Raw genomic sequence first — 22,056 nt, forward strand, 5'->3', positions numbered from 1 at the left:
ACCGTTGTAGATTTAACGAGACATAAATAAAATAATCAAGAATTGGATCACCACGGCATAAAGGAAAAGAAATTGAACTCTAAGTCTTCTTTGACTGCTGGTGATGGTCTGTGTAGCGGTCTCAGCAACGCCAAGCGGCAACACCAAAAACTTTAAGGATCTCATCAAGAACAAGGACAAGCTTCCAACAACGTATGCTAATACTGAGTAGTAAAGCAACCACGAATTACCCACGAGATTCTTCCAGCACAACAAAAGAGTGATAGCGACGTATTTGTAGCCACTAAAACTGACGAGATCCCACAAAGAGCTCTGTGTCGAGCAATTCAAAAGGTAGAGTCCAACTTTAAAAATCAAGATATCGAGAAACGAGCAGGCGAGCGTTTGGGACGCGAGATATCCAAAAAGCTCAGGATGAAACTCGCCCTTCAATCCTGAAATCGAGGACCAAAGAAGAATGTATGTGATGAAGGACATCAAAGGGATGTACAAGTCTGGAGCGTTGACATCTTCAGAGGGTGGCGCATAGGCTGACCCGGCGCTAGCGTTTGGTGTAGGATCCGTCTGGGTGATACGGGCCCAATTCTTTTGGCGGTAAGGGAAGAGTATTAGGATTATCTTGTTGAGCACATATGAGTTACTCACGTTGAAGTAAAACTTCAACTCACCAGCCACAGGAATGTAGCTTCCGAAATTCTGCTGGATGTAATCATTGGACTGGCCCAAGCTACTTTTGGCAAACTGGGCTGCCATGGAGGCGGTTGGATCGGAGAAGAAGTTCGCGTAGGGACCTGAATTTGCTTGATTTTGCTGGAATTGACCACCTTGACCAGCAAACTGAGCACCAGCATGTTGCTGGCCAAACTGTTGATTGGTAAATTGTTGTTGGCCAGCGAATTGCTGTTGACCGCCAAACTGCTGGCCTGAGAATTGCTGATATTGCTGTTGTTGTGGCTGTTGATGGTGTTGCTGAGGCGAATAGCCTACATGTTGAGGTTGGGGATGACGCAAAGTCTGCTGCTGAGGAAGGGCGTCTTCAACATAGGCGTAGGGGTTTGACATGAGAAGCAGTGAAGTTGTGTGAATACTTGACAGATCTAAACAGTGAGGTTTGCGAGTCGTGTCTGGTACATAACGCCCTCCGTGGCTGTACCTGCTTTTTAGGCTACATTGTGAGAGATGCTATGAAAGCCTAGTGATTTACCGTTATAAAAATTTCTGCTCAAGAGAAATTCGGTGTCTTTTGAACCGTGGTAAAAATGAGGCTCAAAGGCATTCTTGGCCGAGCAGTATTCCAAGGCATTCTCGCTACATTCCCACTTATTTCGCAACCATTAGTTGACATAGTCTATTACAATCTGGCACTGACATCGATGGGCGCTGCTTTGCGAGATTTCTCGAAGTCCTCGTCATATTTAGTCGCTTCGCCATAACGATCGTAGGTGTTGTAGCCCCAATTGGTGGTCTTGTAAAAAGTCTTCCTGTCGTAAGCATTGAGTTCCTTGCCGTCTCTGAGCCTAGTGACAAGATCCGGATTAGAAATGAAGTACCTGGAGAAACCAACCATAGTTCTGCCATCCTCAGTATCATCCAAAAGCTGTTTGAATTTGGGGGCGTCGTACGTGTAGTTACCTGCTTTCATAACAACACCCTTCCACACATTCTTGACGAAATCGTTGTTACCAGCAATATCCTTCTCATCCACATCGAAAATACCCGACACTCTGGGCTCCACAATAGAGACGTAGGCGAGCGGTTTGCCGGCATCGGCTCTCTTTTGTAACTCGTGCAAGAAATGAGAATAAATAGTGATTGGATGGTCCTCGTCCTTCTGCGCCTTGATACCATATACTGTGGCCCAAGGCGAGATTCTAACTGCAAGTCTATGAGAGCCGATCTCGTTAGACAATCTATCGATAACACTTAAGATGAAACGCGCTCTGTTCTCAATCGAACCGCCGTATTTGTCAGTTCTCTGGTTAGCAGAAGGAGCGAAGAATTGGTTGAAAAGGTAGCCATGGGCACAATGAAACTCCACATAGTCGAAGCCAGCTTCCACCGCCAAACGGCCTGCCTTCAGGTATTCCTCAATTAGATCGTCGACCTCCTCTGTGGTGTAAGCCTCGATCTCGTTGCCAGCCTTCTTGGCAACCTTCTCCAGTCTCTCATGATCGTACAAAGCAGAAGGACCCTTGAGCTTCTCGCCTTCCTTCTTGTTTTGGAATGGGTCTGCCACACGGCCCAATCCCCAAAGTTGAACCGTCACAAAGGACTTGTTCTCGTGAATCTTGTCGGTGACTTTTTTCCATTCCCTAGCATGTTTCTCGGTGTAGATTCCTGGGACGAACGCATACGATCCGGTCTTCTTGGTAGGTAACGTTCCCTCGACCGTGAGCAAGGTGCCGGGATACTTTGACCGTTCATCGTAGTATTGAAGCTGAAGATCAGAGGGAGAATGATCTGGCAAAGCTCTGAATCTTGTGGATGGAGCGAAAACAATTCGGTTGGAGAGCTCGTTGTTGCCTACCTTCAAAGGTTTGAAGATAACGGTATCGTCTAATGGTCTGGCGACTACTGGAGCTGGCATTGCAAAATATGGTTAAAATTTTCAAGCCTCGGCAATCGGAACGCTTATGTACCCCAGCTGTGGCTTCTGTGTGCAAAGCGGTATTATGCCGTTAGTTTATCCGCAGTAACGTTTGTCATCATCCACTGAGCCGCAGTAAATGCTGGGATTTTGCACGTTGAATGTTATCATTGGAGCGCACCCCACCTTTGAGAAGTCGGAGATAGGAAGAAGCCGAAGCGAGGTTTAGCATTTTTCCATGAATTTTGCGGTAAATGGATGCAGGGGTTGCCGAATTATGCCAAGAGCATTCTGCCGTTGAGATCTTGTAATTCGGTTGCAAATAAACGTTCTCACTTTGTGTCTGGGATGCATGCCAATGGTGGGAAAGATCAAAGCGTGTAGTTAATGTGGAATCTTGCATGCCACTCATTTATAATGAGGCAATAATCATGGATCTGTCGGTTTTTTTTCTTTTGTTTTTTTCACCCAACTAGAATCGTTATCATTTAATTTTTGAAATTCAATGGCTTCGGTTGCCTATAATGTTAGTGTGCTTTGTGAACCGTGCCCAGTTTGGCAAGATTTCAACAAAAATTGCACTTCCTACAGAAGAGACCAACGGAGCATCGACCTTATTCTTTCCTAACTGGATACCGAAATAGATGATACAATTTCTTAAAATTGAATTTCGCCTGATCGAATCTCCTTCCTGATTTGCACGCAGATGCCTCAAAGTGTCATAAGGTCGTCAAGGCGCACACTTGCGCAACTTCTAGAAAAGTCCGAAGCCGCTCTTGCTGTGCCTGGACCACTTCTTCACAGCCACCTTCATAAACCACTCCTGACCCTCTCTTTCGAAAATTCGAAGGACCAAAAAAGCTCATCCTTGCTATCGTACAATTATAGGGCCACTTCGCATCACCTGAAGTTCGCGGAGTTCCTACTGATAAGTAATTCTTCTTGCCTGATCTTCCAGAAACTCCTCAATTGCGCTCCAATTTAGCAGAAATGAACAAGGGAAAAGTGCTTGTTGTGTCTAATCGTCTTCCAGTGACCATTAAGCGGAAAGACGATGGCAGCTACGAATACTCCATGTCCTCCGGAGGATTAGTGACCGCTCTTCAAGGATTGAAGAAGTCTACGGAGTTCCAATGGTACGGCTGGCCTGGCTTGGAGTTACCAGAGAACGAACAAGACAGAGTCAATCAGGACCTTATGGAGCAATTTAAATGCTGTGCCATTTTCTTGAGTGACTCTATTGCCGATTTGCATTACAATGGCTTCTCTAACAGCATATTGTGGCCCCTTTTCCATTATCATCCGGGCGAAATGAACTTCGACGAGACAGCTTGGGCTGCTTATATTGAAGCCAATCGCCAGTTTGCCCGAAAGATTGTGCAGCAGGTTGGCGATAACGACATGATCTGGGTCCATGATTACCACTTGATGTTATTGCCCCAGATGTTGCGGGAGGAATTGGAGAATTGTGAAAAGACACCGAAGAACGTTAGAATCGGCTTTTTTCTTCACACTCCATTCCCATCATCCGAAATTTATCGAATTCTCCCTGTGAGAAGAGAGATTGTCACTGGTGTCTTGAGTTGCGATTTGATCGGCTTCCACACCTACGACTATGCTCGTCATTTCTTGTCCTCGGTATCAAGGATTGTTCCGAATGTGAACACTCTCCCAAATGGTGTGGAATTTGAAGGCCGGTCTATTCAAATTGGGGCATTTCCCATCGGCATTGATGTTGAAAAGTTCACGGAAGGTGTGAAGAAACCCGAAGTGGTAAAAAGGGTCGAACAATTGAAGCTGAAATTTGACGATGTTAAGGTCATCGTAGGTGTTGACAGACTTGACTATATCAAGGGTGTTCCTCAGAAGTTACATGCTTTTGAGGTGTTCCTCACAGAGAACCCAGAGTGGGTCGGCAAGGTGGTTTTGGTACAGGTTGCCGTTCCATCAAGAGGCGACGTTGAAGAGTATCAGAGCTTGAGGGCCAACGTCAATGAGCTTGTGGGCAGAATCAATGGTCGTTTTGGTACCGTTGAGTTTGTCCCTATTCACTACTTGCACAAGTCTGTCTCATTTGAGGAGCTCATAAGTCTCTACAGAGTTTCGGACGTATGCTTGGTCAGTTCAACCAGAGATGGAATGAATTTGGTCAGCTATGAGTACATTGCATGTCAACAGGAAAACAATGGTGTTCTTATCTTATCCGAGTTCGCAGGTGCTGCTCAATCGCTTAATGGTGCCCTTATTGTCAATCCATGGAGCTCTGAAGATATGTGCGAGGCCATTAAGGAAAGTTTGACACTCCCAGAAGAAAAGAAAGCCATCAACTTCAATAAAGTGTTCAACTACATCTCGAAATATACTTCGGGCTACTGGGGTGAAAGCTTCGTGAAACAGTTGTCGAAATGCAACGCTGAAAAAAAACCAAGTCAATGGAGTTAATCTCCAGGTACATTAGTCGAACGTTTTATTATCATGCCTATGTCGTCTGTAGTGTCTGTAGTGTCTATTCCACGTAGTCAAGTAAGTGGTCGTCATCACTTTGCAACAGCGAAAGCGTATGAGCTTCCAAATTCTCTATCAGAAGCGGTGGATGCCTAACGTTCTCCTTATCGTCCTCAGCCTTGTCCTTGATCGAGGTTGGCGAGGAAGCTGGTGTGAGCTGCTGCTTCTCGGCAAAGCCGCGGTTAAATGATGTGCTGTTGACGAGATGCTTATCAGCTGTAATAATTTGGGGCCGAATACCCAACTTGGACAACCACGAGCTCCCGGTATCAATGTAAGAATACGGGGAGGGCGCAGGTGGCTTATTGACGATCTCACTGCCCGAATATAATGAGGTCTCAGGCAATTGAGTTTTCTGGCGTGGGAAATGTAATATAGATGCTGAATTGTCGTCTGCTTCCTGATGCTTTTTGGCTTTTTCATGAACAACCCCAGGCGTTCAAGAGCGTAGTCAGACTGTCCCTCACGCTTTTCATCCTGATGGAAAGCAGACATAAGATATGGAAGCTCTTCGCCTAGAAGGGATTGTTGTACCATCGCTGTTGACAGAGACGAGAGCGAGTCCCTCCTTTGGGATTTGAATTCGGAATGAAGTTGATCAGACTTATGAGTTTGAAGTGTGTCGTCCGAATCTTCGGCTTGTTCGGCTCTCTTGGCCAACTCCTCTTTCGCTTGCTGAACTTTTTCAAGCTTGAAAACTTCAAACATCTGCTCCATATCACTGATGACCGCAAGACATTCATTTCTTTCCTCGATGTCGTCTCCGTCAACTGCGTCGTTCAACTGTTTCAATAGACTGACAACAAACCGCTTATATGATTGAACTGTCTGCTGCTGCTCTGGATTACCATCGCCCAACATCACTTCTAAGTCCGTTCCGATTGTTATGAGCTTAGCTTTCAGATATGCAACGGTGACTCTATCCCTGAGTTCGTCCTTTAGTTTGATATTTCGTAGCGTTAATGACGTGAGCAATGTGCCGCTATCACTTATAAATTCTAACGGTGATAGCGATTTCAGTGCATTGGTGATAAAGTCGACATCCGCAGATATCTTATTGAGTTTCTTGGTTAGCTCCTGACATGAATTGATGACTTGAAGAGAAACCTTGTTATTGAACAGTTTGTTCTCCTCTGTATTGGATTCGTCGAAATGGTCTGTTGAGCTTGCGTCAAGCGAAAAGAATGTCCAGTTTTTAAGATTTAGGTCTATCTTTTCTAACGTCTGTAGAATGCTAAGACTCAACTGGCAGAGTCTGGAAACTTTTCGTTCCGTGATTGCGAACCCATGAATGATCTGATTAATCTGGGAGTTCTTTGCTTTTTCTTTTAGAAGATCTGGGTCTCTGGCGAGTGCAAGGATCGGATCTTCATATGTGTTGTAACTGTCTATGGTGTATGACATTGTCTTCGGATGCTGTGTATGCTGAAAATGCTATGGCTGTGATGCAAATAGGTTAGGGGATATGTTTTATGATGACAATGAGTCACAACACTCTAAATGCTATGCTAATGGTTTAATGAATATAACGGATGATGCTGATGCTGCAGAGGAGGAAGTAAAAGTACAAGGACATTGGTATACTGTAGATAGCGCGGCTCCAATGGGTAGAACAGACTCTTCTGCAGGCGGCCTTGGCTTGCTCGTGTATATTTGGCTTACGGAAAGCATATTTTTTTTTTCTTTGCCAGAATACTTTCAATTCGTTCTAAATAGTCGCAGAGACAGCGTCGTGGCTCATAAGATTAATTGGGTGTTTGTGAACATTAAATGTGTAACCACTGGTGTGCAATCCTGGCCTGATCTTTTTCGCAACCAGCGCTCTGTAGCATTAATCTCGTGACAGCGACCCAGTTCTATAACCGCCTCAACTTGGATGGGCCGCGCGGTTGTCAATGCCTATAATCGTCGTCGTAAATCATCACTTCTTGAATTGTTGTCCCCACTGTTCAAGCGAGCCATTGGTATGTAGCGCAACAATCATCAACGTCATGTTGTCAAAGCCAATTCCTGTGATATTGTTTGCCATGCTGATACAGTCATTGAGCACATACTCACTGATATGTTGCAAATTCCAACCGTCCCGTAATCGTTTGCGAATAAGACGTATCAATTGATCATTTGTGTAGCAATCCCAGATACCGTCGCATGCCAATACAATGAACTCAGGCTCACTCAAGAACTTTAGATCGTAAACAAGAACATCAGGCTCAACGCTGACCTGATAGAGCTCAGGAGGGAGAGCAACCAAATTGTCTTTGATAAGCTTCCGGTTTTGTTCTAGGTATGCATTGTGACGTTCAGATGGGTTAAGCGAGAGCAAAGGCAACTTGAAGTTGAAGTCTCCGAAAGCACGAGACAAGGCCAAAACCTCGTTCACTCTTCCATTGATGACATAACCGCCGCTGTTCTCGATACGAACACGTTCACCCATTGTAGAAGGTTTGTGGTCAAACGAGAGATTCTTCAGCAAGCCACCTTTAAGCGAAAGAATGGATCTGGAGTCACCAGTATTGGCCACAATGACGTACTTTTTGGCGATAATAGTAGTAATAATAGCAGTGCTGCCACAGTTAGCGGCATCCGACTCCGGGAGCCCGGCATCCACTTGAAAGAAGCAATCCTTGATGAGGCGGATGTATGTCAGCAACTCTGTCTCTTTGTTTTTCTTGATTGTTGCAGAGAGCGTTCGGAAGATAGTTGCCACTAATTTCCCCTTCAAGATCTCGGCAATCTCCTTACCACCGTGACCATCAAACACGCCAAACACGGCAAGATTTTCATCATCGGAAACCCTGACATCATGGGCATCTTCCATGGTCATTCTATAGCCTTGCATCGAGCCTATGGCATAAGAAATGGTCGAATGCTCCCGAAAATCTATGGACTTCTCCTCTACCGGATGTGACAAGAGTTGACCCATGGAGTAAGTATGCTATTGAGCAGGGGGGATAAATTTAGCTTTCGGCGGGCGAGCTTCTCGGAATGCACTTGACTGGTAGGGTAAAAGCGGAACGAGACGAATTGTAACTCCGGTCAGGCAGACTGGCAAGCTTCTAGTATATTCGGAGGAGAGCTCGGATTGGCTGGTACAATCAGTTTAATTGGTCACAAAAGGGGTGAATTGTAAAAAGGTGAAAGCCACTTTTTTGGATTCGCCTCACTAGTCGCTCTCTTTTTTCCTCTCACTTTTTGGGGTGCTGATCCTCACTGCCTCAAAGCTAGTCCTGCAGTGGAGATATGGCTCAGTTCTATGGAACCAACTATAAAAAGCAATGGTCTTTCAGAATATTTTGAAGGGATTTATGAATTCTCTTCCTAAAATAGACCCCGATACTCCGTCGGGAGATGGCCATTACAAGGCGCCCAGAACCTTTCCTATCGGGCCACACTTCACTAGGTACGAGCACAACCCGATCTTGACTCCAAATCCAGAAAATACTTGGGAGGAGGCGTATGTTTACAATGCTACGGCAATTGTCGTGGATGGTCGAGTTTATTTGCTCTATAGAGCTCAAGATAGCCAGAAAACACTGTACGTGGGTATAGCGTGGCTGAGTGATGGCTACAACTTCAAAAGACACAACAAGCCGGTCTTGTACCCCACTGAGGAATGGGAGCAGAAAGGTGGCTGTGAAGATCCTCGGATTGTCCGTGATCCCGAAACCAAAAAGTTCATCATGACCTACACTGCTTACGATGGATCCTACGCACGATTGTGTGTGGCCGAGCTGTGGGACTTATTTGAGTGGAAGAAGCACCCACCTATTATCAAAAACGACGATTGGGCAGAAATAAGCAATGCACTCGATGGAACACAATTCATCCGTCGGGCTTGGCTGAAGAGTGGTGCCGTGTTTGTAGAGAAACACAAGGACGGGCAATACTACATGATCTGGGGCGAGTCCGGATTCTACCTTGCCACTAGCCCTGATTTGACACATTGGAAAATCACAAGCCACGACTATCTGAAAGCTGTGTACGCAACAGGCAAATTTGACTGGCAGGACCGGTTAATTGAGCCAGGACCGGCACCAATCAAGCTTGACACCGGAAACCCACACCAGAACTACTACATCTTGTTCTACAATTCGTCCACCACCGGTGCTGGACCGTACCCACAGGCAACTTATACCATCTCGCAGATGCTTATTGATTACGACAATTTGCAAGATGGACCTTTGGCACGTTTGGAGAAGCCGATTTTGGTGCCTGAAGATGCTGGTGAGATTGACGGCCAAGTCGATAAGGTTGTTTTTACTGAGGGAATCGTTCAGTTTAAAGGCAAGTGGTTCTTGTATTACGGCCAGGGTGACTCCAAGCTAGGCGTGGCCACTTTCCCTGCGTACTAGCAACCAAAACTCCTTTTTTCAGTTCAGTTCTTTACGTGTATGTCAAAATCACGGACTTTCCCCTACCCTGTAGATTTCGCAGCCAATACACCCGTGCACCATATCTAGATTATTTCCCTCTTTATCCAGCTATCCAACCGATGCCCTGTCTATGAAGTCACTTCTTAAAAGGCTGGCCCTCGATGTTGACAAACCAACCAATGACAAGGATCCAGTTCGTCTCGCCTTTCTTGGTGGTGCTAAGAGCGGAAAGACGTCTTTAATATCAAAAGTCACCATGGGGAGTTTTCGAGAGACATACTACCCTCTGCAACAAACACAACCAATACTTTTCACGTATTTCCCCGAGTCCATACTATCCAGACAAGTTCTCGATACTTACTCACCAAGAGACACGCTCAACCTGGCCTTGACAAGCGATAGAGTCGTGCTAAGTCCTGTTGTTTACAACAGTTTGGTGAGTAACACGACAAAAAGGCCTACGATGCCTGTTACCCAAAGCAATGGTGTGGCTATCCAAAGCAGCAACCATATCTACTCCATTTACACCCGCGGAAACTCAATCCAGTCCACTCCAATACTAATGGAGCTCATAGATACACCCGCTTTCAATCCCAAACAAGTGGTGCCGTTCCTAGAGGCATCGCTATACATAAAATTAGAAAAGGACATTTTACACAATCTTGCCAACGAGCCACGGCAGCCTGTCAGCACCAACCCATTAATCGTTGCCAGCGGAGCAAGCGAATTGAACGGAACTGTGGACGGATACTACTTTGTCTACAGTGCTGTACCATCCAGTCTTCCACCTCCCTACGACGAGTCCTTGGGCTTCTCCACGGCAAACAACGAAAATGGCTTCGATTTGCTTCCGGTAATGAAACAGACGCTTGACGAGGCATGGCAAGAATATTACACGTACAAGGTTTCGTGGGAGAGTGGTAAGGAGTCAGATGTATTCTCCTTCAAGACGGCTCTTCGCGGCTTACTTGTGGATGAGGTCAGAAAACCGGCACCCCAATCTCGTAGCCCTGGTGGCTCGAGACTTCTAGATATCTCTTCTGACCCGGCGGATCCGTCTTGTCCACCCCCTATTTGGCTTGTGTGTACCCACGCGGATCTGCCCCTTGCGTCGCCCAAATTAATAGAAGACGGAAGGCAGCTCAGCAAAACATGGAAATGCGGTTTTTTGGCAGTCGACGTGGAGTCTGACGTCGAAGAAGCCATTGCTCTTATGGTAAGAGAGCTCGTGGAAAGGCGCCAGCTACGGAAGAACTTTAAAAAAAATTAGCGCTCTGTTTGCAGCCATCAGCACCTTATGTAGTCTCATGCGCGATAACAGTACTATCAATCCAAGTTACCACACCTTCTCCTTCCTTCACATGAGTAGACGATTGCCATGTCAAAGCCCAAAAAAAAGCTTGCAAATGGCAATGACGTCCTAACACCGGATATGCTTTGTGCAAGATGTATCCAACAGGAGATTGAAGTGATACGCAGTTCCGTGATCTCAAACGAGAAGCTTAATGATCAAATGAGAGCTGAGATAGACGACGTCTTTGATAAATGCAAAAGTATACAAGATAGCAGGTATCCAGGAAATTTACAGAAAGAGCACAGAGGCTCACACGCCAAGCCAATCGAGGAAGAAGATGCACCTAAGCTGTACACAATCAAGGACTTAGCATTACAGCTTCAGAAGCTTGCCATTCTCAATTCCCGTCTCAAGCAAAATGACATTGAGAGGTCTCGACAGCTTTTGAATAAGCGAGTGGCTTCGCTCCAAACAAAAGTGGACGAAACGTCGCTGAAGATCAAAGAGAAGGAGAGTCTGGTACAGAGAATGAAAGAGACTATCATCAACCAGCACCGGGCACTTTCCAACAGCATCAATGAAAGGACCCTTAAGACCAAACATGTGGATTCTACAAGGGCTGCAAAACAGACCGCTATCATTCAGCATCACCACTTTAAGGTGCTACGCCAGGTGGTATTCCCGAAGTACGACTTGTGGAAGAACCAGCCACCAGGCCCAAAAAGTACAAGGGTCAAATTGGACTTCTTTGGGCAACCCATACTTTCACTAGAGTCCTTCCTACTGCATAACAACAAACTCATAGCCATCAATATGTTTTTGGAGAACCTCATACATCTCCAAGTACTCATGGTGGAATTATTGAGCATCGGTGGAACCCCTGTGCATCTTCCATTTCTCGACTTTCTCGTCCGTCAACTCCCTGATGGCAGTTTTTTTGATCAAGTTCAAGAGAAGATCAACTTTCTAGTTCATGACGAGAGTGAGGCAAACTCGGTTGAGAAAGAGCCATCGGAGGAGGAAGCTAACCAATTTCCTGGCCCTAGACCATCACTTGATAAGATCATCATAAAGGATAATGTGATTCAAGTGCCCTTGTCGTTCAAGACAGCTAACTTTCAACGCAGAGCTTCTGTACGGCTGGCGCTGTCAGAATCGCCTCCGACTGAGCTGTTTCATCCAGAGGTATTTCTGGAAACTCCCGAGCCGCCTTACCCTATAGAAGATAAAAAGCTCCAGAGCGAGAAGGTGAAGTCCAGTACTTTTCAAGGAAAGAAAATGGTGATCGTGCCCCATAAGATTCTAACCAAGCCATTTACAAAGCTCACGTTGAAAGAGTATTTGAAGTTTATTCTGGTAGTGGTGAAGATTTTAGTCAACTTCGAAATCCTTATACATCAAACGATTGATACAGTTCCACAACCCACCAAGAAGCAGTCAACCAGGGATTTGCTTTCCAGCACATATGGCCAATTGAGAGGAGAGCCAGAAAATAAGTCCGAGGAAAACGATCGAAGATACGATTTCAGGAAAACCTTGGAAAGCATTGCCGAAATGGACCAATACTTCAAACACAGAATTCAAGAACAATCAGTTTCCTTGAAGCCACAAGTGTCGCATGGTGCAATGAGCTATTCCATGCTGAATGGTGTGGGTGTTGATATCAATCACCTACCTTCTACTGCCTCTTCAGGTGGAACTGAGGATTCGTATCCGACCACGGCTCACGCTAGTCTCCATACCCACGAGAGTTCCTCGAAACTCAGAGAATTCTACAGCAACTATTTATCCAGAGCACCGTCCCAACCCAAAATTCAGCAGAATTCAATTACTGACACGGATCAGAAGATCTATGGTGCCGTCAGCGAGGGGTTTCTGGATACAGATGAGGATACGAGTAAGTCTTCTATTAAAGTAGATCGCTCGACCGAGCCGGACTCGGCCTCAAAGCAAGAAATTGACTTTTACGATCTCAAAGAGGTGATGGACAACGTGCACAAGCTAGTAGCGAATGGCAAACGCAGTGGCCGAGATAACGGAGATGACGATGACGAGGCTGTCAAGATTGCTACTCAAACCATGATGAAGAACACTAGGTCACATCTTGCCGATTGGGATGTCGTAAGTCGTCTTTACTAATCTATAGTAGAGCGTGGATCGCTCGCACTGAACAGAAATTGTAGGCCATTTTGCAGCCAAGGTAGTGCGTAACGGTGAGCATGCCACAGTAAATGCCTGCATGATGATTGCTGGTCTAATTATCGACGAAAAGCGATAACCTATCCTCATTCCTAGTGAGATTGAACGTTCATCGTCCCCGACCTAGAATTTCCGTTCACAGCTCAATCTTTGTGGAGACTCACCGAATATGTTGTCAGACAAGGAATTGTACGAATTGAACAAGAAGGCCGTCACTGAGGGCTTCAAGATCAAGCCAAGAATCAATTACAACACCGTCGGTGGTGTCAATGGTCCTTTGGTCATTTTGGACAACGTCAAGTTCCCTTCCTTTAATGAGATTGTCAACTTGACTTTGCCTGATGGATCTGTCAGAGCTGGCCAGGTGTTGGAAGTTAGGGGCACCAAAGCTATTGTCCAGGTGTTCGAAGGTACATCTGGTATTGATATCAAAAAGACAAAGGTTGAGTTCACTGGTGAGAACTTGAAGATTGCCGTCTCTGAAGATATGTTGGGACGTGTTTTCGACGGTTCTGGTCGTCCAATTGACAAGGGCCCCAGAATTTTTGCTGAGGACTACTTGGACATCAACGGTTCTCCAATCAACCCATACGCCCGTATCTACCCCGAGGAAATGATCTCGACCGGTGTTTCTGCTATTGACACCATGAACTCGATTGCCAGAGGCCAGAAGATTCCTATTTTCTCTGCTTCCGGTTTGCCACATAACGAAATCGCTGCTCAGATTTGTAGACAGGCTGGTTTGGTTAGACCTACCAAGGATGTTCACGATGGTCATGAGGAGAATTTCTCCATTGTTTTCGCCGCCATGGGTGTGAACTTGGAAACCTCCAGATTCTTCAAGCAGGACTTTGAGGAGAATGGATCTTTGGAAAGAACCTCCTTGTTCTTGAACTTGGCTAACGACCCTACTATTGAGAGAATTATTACTCCAAGATTGGCTTTGACCACTGCCGAGTACTTGGCTTACCAAACCGAGAGACACGTTTTGACAATCTTGACTGATATGTCCTCTTACGCTGACGCCTTGAGAGAGGTGTCTGCTGCCAGAGAGGAGGTTCCTGGTAGAAGAGGTTACCCAGGTTACATGTACACAGATTTGTCCACCATCTACGAGAGAGCTGGTAGAGTTGAGGGCAGAAACGGTTCCATCACTCAGATTCCAATTTTGACAATGCCTAACGATGATATTACACATCCTATTCCTGATTTGACCGGTTACATTACCGAGGGTCAGATCTTCGTCGATCGTCAATTGTCCAACAGAGGCATCTACCCACCTATCAATGTCTTGCCATCTTTGTCTCGTTTGATGAAGTCTGCCATCGGTGAAGGTATGACAAGAAAGGACCACGGTGATGTTTCTAACCAGTTGTACGCCAAGTACGCTATTGGTAGAGATGCCGCTGCCATGAAGTCCGTCGTTGGTGAAGAAGCTTTGTCCACTGAGGACAAGTTGTCCTTGGAATTCTTGGAGAAGTTCGAGAAGAACTTTATTGCCCAGGGTGCCTACGAAGACAGATCTGTGTTTGACTCTTTAGATCTCGCCTGGTCCTTGTTGAGAATCTACCCTAAGGAGATGTTGAACAGAATCAGTCCTAAGATCTTGAACGAGTTCTACGACAGAGCCAGAGAACAGGACGATGACGATGAGGAAGAGAACCCCGACAAGTCCCACGACTTGATCGACGCCTAAGCATCCGAACGCTAATTGTTCCCGACTTCATTTCATAGCATATTGTCTCTTTACTACATTAGAGTGCTCTCATTTTTCCGTACCTTTTTAAAACAAAAGCTATTCACGTAATGATTATATTCACAGTAGACTGTTATGATGCTATAGAATGAATGTGTGACGTGTGTACGTCTAGGCCGCGTTGGCCTCTTGTTGCTTCTTCAAATTACCAATGTGATTGATGGCGGAACCAGCCTTGAAGAAATCGATCTGGTCCTTGGACATTGTGTGCTTACAGAGAATCTCGAACTCTCCAGAGCCATCCCTCTTGGTGACCTTGACTCTCACGGTACCTCCGTTGTTTCCGTCCTTAGCAACCATGTCTTTCAAATCGACAGTTGTAAGCTGGTCACCTGCAACGATCTTGTCGTAGTCAGCCTCATCAGCAAAAGTCAATGGCAACATACCCTGCTTCTTCAAGTTGGTCTCGTGGATTCTGGCAAAGGACTTGACCAAAATAATAGAACCACCAGTAAATCTGGGAGACATAGCAGCATGCTCTCTGGCAGAACCCTCACCGTAGTTGTGCTCAGCAACAACAATCCAAGGACGCTTCTCCTCCTTCCACTTGAACATCAACTCTGGGATTCCGTAGGAGTCACCATTGAGGTCGTAAGCGGTGTTGACTTCTCCAGTTTCCTTGTTGACAGCACCGATCAAAGTGTTGTAGGAGATGTTCTCAAGATGGCCCTTGTACTTTAACCATGAACCAGCGGCAGAAATGTGGTCGGTGGTACACTTACCTTCGACCTTCAACAAGACAGTAGTGGACAATTCCTCGCCAGACCAAGGCTCGAATGGGTCCAAGATTTGGAGTCTGTCGGAGTCAGGAGAGACGTTCACCTCAACCTCAGGCTTTGGTTGTGGGTTAGGGTCAGGATAGAATTCCTCACGGCCCTTGATGAAACCGTCACCAGGCAATTCAACACCCTGGGGAGGCTCGAACTTGAATTCTTGACCATCATCGGTCTTGATGGAGTCAGTGAGTGGGTTGTAGTTCATGTCACCAGAGTAGATCATGGCGGTGACGATGTCTGGCGAGGTCAAGAAGTTCATAGTGTTTCTGTTACCGTCGTTTCTGGCTCTGAAGTTTCTGTTGAACGAGGTGAAGATAGCGTTGGATGATGTGGAGGTTTTTGGAACATCAGATCTGTCCCACTGACCAATGCATGGACCACAAGCGTTGGCCAAGACAACGGCACCGTTTCTCTCGAAGATGTTTGTCAAACCGTCTCTTTCAATAGTGGCTCTGATCTGCTCGGAACCGGGGGTGACAAAGAAAGGAATCTTTGGCTTCAAGCCAGCCTTCTCAGCTTGCATGATGATAGACACAGCACGGGACATATCCTGGTACGAAGAATTGGTACATGAACCAATCAAACCGGCACTGACCTCGGAGGGCCAGCCATCAGACTTAGCCTTGGTGCCAAAGTCAGAGATGGCAGTGGACAAATCTGGGGTAAATGGACCGTTGATGTGAGGCTCCAAGGTGTTCAAGTCAATCTCGATAACCTTGTCGTACTCGGCGCCTTCGTCGGCCTTCAAGAAGCCGTACTTATGCAAGGCAACATCAGCAGCCTGGGAAATAGGACCTCTGTTTGTCTGAATCAAGTAACGACGGTGAGCATCCTGGTATGGGAAAGTGGAAGTAGTAGCACCAATCTCAGCACCCATATTACAGATAGTGGCCATACCGGTACAAGACAAGTTCTCCACACCTTCACCAAAGTACTCGACAATGTAACCAGTACCACCACGGACAGTCAAGATACCTGCAAGGTGAGTGATGACGTCCTTAGGAGAGGTCCAACCGTTCATCTTACCAGTCAACTTGACACCCAAAATCTTTGGAGCCTTCAATTCCCATGGGGTGCCAGTCAAACCGTCAACAGCATCAGCACCACCCACACCAATGGCTATAGCACCCAAACCACCAGCATTAGGTGTGTGTGAGTCTGTACCCAACATCATCAAACCAGGGACGGAGAAGTTCTCCAACACAATCTGATGAATGATACCAGAACCGGGGCCCCAGAACTGAATACCGTATTTTTCACCGCAACTCTGCAAAAAGTCAAAAACTTCCTTGTTGGTTGCAATCGATGAGGTCAAATCGGAGTCCGCACCATCCTTGCCCACAATCAAGTGGTCACAGTGGATAGAGGCAGGGACAGCAGTGCTTGACATACCAGTAGTCATAAACTGCAATAAAGCTGTCTGAGCGGAAGCATCTTGCATGGCTACCCTGTCTGGGTGCAACTTCAAGTACTGTTGACCACGGATATTACTCAAGTCACCATTGCAGGTAGCCAAACTGTCCAGGGATCAACCAAATGGGAGTACAAGATCTTTTCAGCCAAAGTCAAAGGCTTGTTATTGACCAACTTCTTGACCTCACCCAAGTTGGATATGAGCTTAGCATAGGGAGGTGTTCTGGCTTGGTACTCTGGAGGAACCGAAAACGAAGCTGCAAGATCAGCATTAGTAGCCAAGGTCCTAACGGAGAGCCTCCTCGAGACAATAATGGAGCTTCGAGTGGCTAGCATTATCTTGTGTTTACTCTGTTGTTTCTATGTGTGAATCACTCGCGATGTATTGGTAGTAAATTTTTCAATACTATACCCCACTATGCACCAAGGTCCTACACCTCGGCCAATAGATAACACTGTAGTTGTGCTTATAACGCGCGGAAGCATAAAAGACCTGTCTAGATAATGTGACTCACCGCTCTCATTGCCGTGCGCAGGCCTACCTGGTGTATCACACCCGTGCCTCTCTCTATCTTGCATGTCCACGTGAGAAAACGCATTCGTTTGTTCTCTCTGATTTCGCAGCCACTCTAACAGCTACTAGTCTCGGCACCTAGTTCACCCTGGGTGTGTCCCTAGGCTGCAAATCACAACTCAACTTCCAAGCTCTATCTTCTTCACCCTTATTGAGCTGAGCAATTTTGAAAAATTCAAGTAACACAAGTTCTTGCAATGCAGGGTTACTCACAATCTTCAAGTCAGCAGTGGTGTTCTTACCAAGATTGAGTGAGAATCTAGATCTTCTCCTCGAGCCGTCTTCTTCCACGTAGCGAACCTGCAAACTTTCGATATCGGCAATCACTCTGGTGAGTTTGAGATGCTTGTCGATATTAATAAGCTTCTGGTTCAAGAATGTGTTGGCCTTCCTGTAGTTAGGATTACCGTCCGTCACGAAGGTCAAATCTTGGAGGAACAACGAAAAGTATGGCACCACAGGATAATTGTACTCGCCATTCTCCAAGAAGAATCTCAACTTCTCTCTGTAGACACTGAAATTGTTTTGAGGGTGTGCCACATTGCAGAGGTACTCGTAAAGATGAGTATACTTCTGTGGAAGCTCGTCCCAAATACGCTTCACTCTGGTGATCAAGTGTGATTGCAAGGAAGTAATAATGGCAACCATTGAGTTAAAGTTACGCATCTCGTAGCAACTGAAACCGACTTTAAGCCATTGCTTGACGTGATTGACCCTCTGCTTGTCAGTGAGTCCGGGTTGCAAAATTGACTCAAGAACGTATCCAGACAAACAGTTTGTGAACAACAATGATTGACGAACATTGTTGGCAAGTTTGAGATGCGCTTTCTTAGCGGTGTAATTCTCATTGAGCAATTCACTGGACTTAATGGAGCAGTAAATCTCCGACTCAATCAACGTCAATTGATTGGAGAACTCCAATACCTGGAAGTCCAACAAGTTTGGTCTGTATTGATCCAATTCCCACTTCTCTTCACACAAATTGAACCATGTTGACAACATAGGCTTGAGTGGAATGGTATGAAGTACTGCTGATTCAACAAAGTGGCGAGGACACCATGCGTCACCAAGCACCTCTCTAAACTTCATTACCGTAGTCTCAACTGTAGCCTGTTGCGTTTTACTCAATAAAGTTCCCGATGAAGGGTTCAGACCTGAGAGTGAAAGGCCTAAAGTCATCGACTTCAAGGAGCTGGCAATCGAGCTGCTGGAGCTGATTCTGGAAAGCTCATTGTCCTCAATAATGGAAAAACGGGAAGTATCCTCGAGATCACGGAGGTCGGCTCCTGAATCCTTCCTCTCGAACTTCTTGAGAGTGATATGTCTTTCAACAAGCTGCCTCTTATCCTTTCCTTTGCTGTCTTTGATGGACAATTTAGCTGCAAGTTCTATCAACTTCATGGCATCAAGAGGAAGGTGTGGATAAATACCCTCATTGAAGAAATTGATAAGAGTGCACAACAATGGACTATCAGATTCATAGCTCCAAAATGACTCCATCCAAATTTTGAAAATCGCTATGATCAAACGTCTTCTTTTCTTCAAACGAACTTCGAGTAGGGCATCTGAGTTTTCTTGCTCTCCTTCACTTTCTTCGAACCTCGAGATGAGTCCCTCGAGCAAGTCAATGCCACTTGCAAAGCTCCTCAAACAAATGAAAAATCCTGAAATAAAGAAGTATTGTGGTGGTGAGTCCTCATTTGTAAGCGTGTAGATTAATCCCTTGAAAGAGGCACCCAATAACGTTCCATTTGCGTCAACAAGAAGCTCGTCTTTGATGGAATAGGCTTTATTTTTGCCCAAGTCCTTGGAAATAAAAGGTTGAAATTCGGCGGTGGTCGCGTCGAATGGAGTATCGTCAGTTTCAAGAAGCATGACTTTGTGAAGCAGGTCAACGCCATTAGGGGTCATCCCAAGACCACCTGCTTTACCTGACCTAAACATGGAATAACGGTTTGTGCTTCTTCCATTCTTCTTCTTCATCACCCTCAAGTCCTTGTTCTTGAGAGAGTGCGATTGAACCATTCCAACGGAGCATTGGCGAATGAAATCAACAGGGTCAATTCTCATTTTGAGGTAATCTGGATAAGACCTCTCAGAGCTCAACTTGAAATCCCCCACGTTGTCGAACAACTCGTTGATCGAACGAACACTGCTATTGATCGCCTTGATCGTTCTGGCTGCAACCTGCCTCAAGCGGATTCCTTCGGCAGTGAAGGTGTAATCTTGGTTTTGAGAGCTCTCGCCACTGAATGCTCTTGATTCCTGGTCAGCACCAACAGTTTTATTGATGAGCACTTTAACACATGTCACGAGCTGGTCACCAAATGACATGAAAGCATCCATTGAAGCATCGAGTTCAGTTGACTTGCTTGAAGTGTATTCAAGACCAGTTTTGGAAATAAATAGGAGCTCACTGAGAAGGAGTAGAATGTGACAGGATATCTTTTCAAGTAACTCGCATCCTTGAGGATTGTGTTCGATCAAGTCTAAACGACCCATTATGAGAGATAAGTATGAGTACAAGATGCCCTTGATCTCTGTCACACGCTGCTTCGCCAAGGGAGGTGTACGAAGAAGTGGATATGTGTTGATATCGTTTCGAAGCCTCTTCTCGGCTTCTTTTTGAATGATGTCCTTGCTCTCTGTGAGCCAAACGTCAAAAAAATAGACGCCTCTTCTTATAACCAGGAGAACAAAAAGTGTTAAGATTTCGACTTTATCAAAGTTTGTGGTTCCCTTGTACTCGGCAGCTTTCTTCATGAGTTCCCACCAATCGTACATGAAAGCTTTTCTGGCTTTACGGACGACGGGCTTTTTCACAATTATTTCGCTTGATCTCGAAAGACAGTCAGTCTCATCTAGCAAACAGCGAACTCCATCCTTGATGTCATTCAAATGTTTGTTTGAAAAGGTTTTTCCATTAGGACCATTTCTTGAAAGTGGATTAGAAAGAAACCTGCCACAAGCATTCAAAAGTGGAAACATGAAATGCGAGAACTTGATTTCATCAGAGTCCACCTCCTCGCCTTGGGTAGCATCTTGTGGGGTTATAGCCATTGCAAAGTAGTTCATTGGCACCCAGCCTCTCTCCAACGTTTCGATAAGAATGACTTCACCCCAGCCGGAGTCATCTATCGTGTGGACAAAAGCAATGTCATTCTTCTCGAATGACAAGCAAACAGAGTTTTCAGACTCGAGTTGAGATTGAGTAGCGTCAAAGGAATGCAATGCCCGGATGAAAAGGGAGGACATATCTTCATCCTCTGTCGTACTGGAAGCAGCAGACCATCTGGATGGGTCAATTCTGTCCGAAAGTACATCCACACCTGAATCATTAGCAGCGCTATTCTCACTTTCACCATATATTATATTAAGGCCGCCAGCGGGCTTTTGAAGTTTGGCAGCTGCTTGAAGATCGCCTCTAGGGGGTACATCATCTTGACTAAGGTCTGGATCTGTCAGTACATCAGCACGCATGGGCGCACTGGAAAGGTTGGACGAGGTACTGAGCACGGATGTGTCTTCATCGGTTGGAGTGGAAGGAGCAGGTAGGGAATCAGTCTTCTCGTGAATCCTCTTGTATAGCAAACTGGTCCTGCTTGTCCGATCTTGGTTTTGGGCCTGAGCTTTGTGAGCATTGGAGCTGAAATTATTATGGAAGATGTGGGATTCCCTGGAAACGTTGGAGCCGGTTTGAAGCAAGGTGACGGAGAGTCTCTTAAACTTTTGTGGTAATTGCAGCTGGGATGCGCTGGATCTGGATGTGGATTTGTAGCCATTTGCATTTTGTGCCTCGAAAATGCCGTTCGTGTTCAAGACAGGAGTTTTGTCAAAAATAGAATCATTCGTACCGTGCATCTCAGAATTAAGGCGTGGCGTCTCGTCTGGATCGATAGAGTCTGGAATGGCTTCCGCTGTGTTGTCATTGGAGTCTTGCTTCAACAAGGAGTTATTGATGGAGGAGAAGCTTGGTTCGCTGCCGTTCGTGGCAGTGTAGTAGGATCTGAAAGTCTGGCTGGAAGTGTCAGGCATGATAGAGTTGCCGTCGCCTGCTTGCTGATGATAGGAGCCTTGGGAAGCTTCCTCGTTGTAGTCCGAACCAAATAGCTCGGACGACTGGTCAATCTCGTCCTCGTTCTCTTCTTCTATGACGGGGTCATTGGGAAAAGTGGATTGACGCTGGCTCTCTACCGGCGAATAGACGCTCAGAGAGACAGAAAAGTGTGGTTGAGACATGCTTTGAAGTGTCAGTTTTTTTTGCTGATCTTAGCAGTGTAATTTCTCAATAGTAGTTCCGTTACCTCGGGTAAAAAGTCTAAGATCGAACAAACATTCCTTCGCGTAGCCACGCAGGACGCGTTCCTGAAAAGGGAGTGTAATGTCGACAACCGCCTGCAGCAGGGACAAGAATTACGTCTACACATTAGAGCGAATTTAAATTTCTTGGTCTTATCAATTCAAAAACAAATCCCAAAATCAAATTCTACAATCTGAATTGTGCAAATTTGCTTGTGCTTGGCACTAATATGAGACCGTTGCAGACATCGTTTGAATTTAAGCGCGGACACTCATCCAG

General features: G+C 45.8%; 10 protein-coding genes across 10 annotated transcripts; 4 read left to right on the plus strand and 6 right to left on the minus strand. All coding sequences in view use genetic code 12, as the record gives it.

Moving 5' to 3' along the window:
- Window positions 1–12: 12 nt before the first annotated feature.
- CXQ87_000145 (protein transporter YIF1) lies at window positions 13–1,062 on the minus strand (the record flags this gene model as incomplete). Its single annotated transcript, XM_025478728.1, has 1 exon — window positions 13–1,062. The coding sequence occupies one exon, from the start codon at window positions 1,060–1,062 to the stop codon at window positions 13–15; it is 1,050 nt and encodes a 349-aa protein (XP_025338201.1).
- Window positions 1,063–1,351: 289 nt separating this feature from the next.
- CXQ87_000146 (alkene reductase) lies at window positions 1,352–2,587 on the minus strand (the record flags this gene model as incomplete). The annotated part of the gene is made up of 1 exon (XM_025478729.1): window positions 1,352–2,587. One exon carries the CDS (start codon window positions 2,585–2,587, stop codon window positions 1,352–1,354), a length of 1,236 nt encoding a protein of 411 aa, XP_025338202.1.
- Window positions 2,588–3,577: 990 nt separating this feature from the next.
- TPS1 (alpha,alpha-trehalose-phosphate synthase (UDP-forming) TPS1) lies at window positions 3,578–5,029 on the plus strand (the record flags this gene model as incomplete). Its single annotated transcript, XM_025478730.1, has 1 exon — window positions 3,578–5,029. The coding sequence occupies one exon, from the start codon at window positions 3,578–3,580 to the stop codon at window positions 5,027–5,029; it is 1,452 nt and encodes a 483-aa protein (XP_025338203.1).
- A 64-nt stretch (window positions 5,030–5,093) lies between these two features.
- CXQ87_000148 (uncharacterized protein) lies at window positions 5,094–6,496 on the minus strand (the record flags this gene model as incomplete). Its single annotated transcript, XM_025478731.1, has 2 exons — window positions 5,094–5,352; window positions 5,403–6,496. The coding sequence occupies 2 exons, from the start codon at window positions 6,494–6,496 to the stop codon at window positions 5,094–5,096; spliced, it is 1,353 nt and encodes a 450-aa protein (XP_025338204.1).
- A 517-nt stretch (window positions 6,497–7,013) lies between these two features.
- On the minus strand, window positions 7,014–8,015 carry PTC4 (type 2C protein phosphatase; the record flags this gene model as incomplete). The annotated part of the gene is made up of 1 exon (XM_025478732.1): window positions 7,014–8,015. One exon carries the CDS (start codon window positions 8,013–8,015, stop codon window positions 7,014–7,016), a length of 1,002 nt encoding a protein of 333 aa, XP_025338205.1.
- A 352-nt stretch (window positions 8,016–8,367) lies between these two features.
- On the plus strand, window positions 8,368–9,444 carry CXQ87_000150 (uncharacterized protein; the record flags this gene model as incomplete). Its single annotated transcript, XM_025478733.1, has 1 exon — window positions 8,368–9,444. One exon carries the CDS (start codon window positions 8,368–8,370, stop codon window positions 9,442–9,444), a length of 1,077 nt encoding a protein of 358 aa, XP_025338206.1.
- Window positions 9,445–9,595: 151 nt separating this feature from the next.
- On the plus strand, window positions 9,596–12,898 carry CXQ87_000151 (uncharacterized protein; the record flags this gene model as incomplete). The annotated part of the gene is made up of 2 exons (XM_025478734.1): window positions 9,596–10,693; window positions 10,925–12,898. 2 exons carry the CDS (start codon window positions 9,596–9,598, stop codon window positions 12,896–12,898), a joined length of 3,072 nt encoding a protein of 1,023 aa, XP_025338207.1.
- Window positions 12,899–13,127: 229 nt separating this feature from the next.
- On the plus strand, window positions 13,128–14,654 carry VMA2 (H(+)-transporting V1 sector ATPase subunit B; the record flags this gene model as incomplete). Its single annotated transcript, XM_025478735.1, has 1 exon — window positions 13,128–14,654. One exon carries the CDS (start codon window positions 13,128–13,130, stop codon window positions 14,652–14,654), a length of 1,527 nt encoding a protein of 508 aa, XP_025338208.1.
- A 171-nt stretch (window positions 14,655–14,825) lies between these two features.
- Window positions 14,826–17,239, minus strand: ACO2 (aconitate hydratase; the record flags this gene model as incomplete). The annotated part of the gene is made up of 2 exons (XM_025478736.1): window positions 14,826–17,007; window positions 17,037–17,239. The coding sequence occupies 2 exons, from the start codon at window positions 17,237–17,239 to the stop codon at window positions 14,826–14,828; spliced, it is 2,385 nt and encodes a 794-aa protein (XP_025338209.1).
- Window positions 17,240–17,555: 316 nt separating this feature from the next.
- On the minus strand, window positions 17,556–21,716 carry BUD5 (Ras family guanine nucleotide exchange factor; the record flags this gene model as incomplete). The annotated part of the gene is made up of 1 exon (XM_025478737.1): window positions 17,556–21,716. The coding sequence occupies one exon, from the start codon at window positions 21,714–21,716 to the stop codon at window positions 17,556–17,558; it is 4,161 nt and encodes a 1,386-aa protein (XP_025338210.1).
- Between the last annotated feature and the right edge of the window lie 340 nt (window positions 21,717–22,056).

Source organism: Candidozyma duobushaemuli (genome assembly GCF_002926085.2).
Source record: "Candidozyma duobushaemuli strain B09383 chromosome Unknown A_B09383, whole genome shotgun sequence".
In the NCBI taxonomy this organism is placed as follows: Eukaryota; Fungi; Ascomycota; class Pichiomycetes; order Serinales; family Metschnikowiaceae; genus Candidozyma; species Candidozyma duobushaemuli.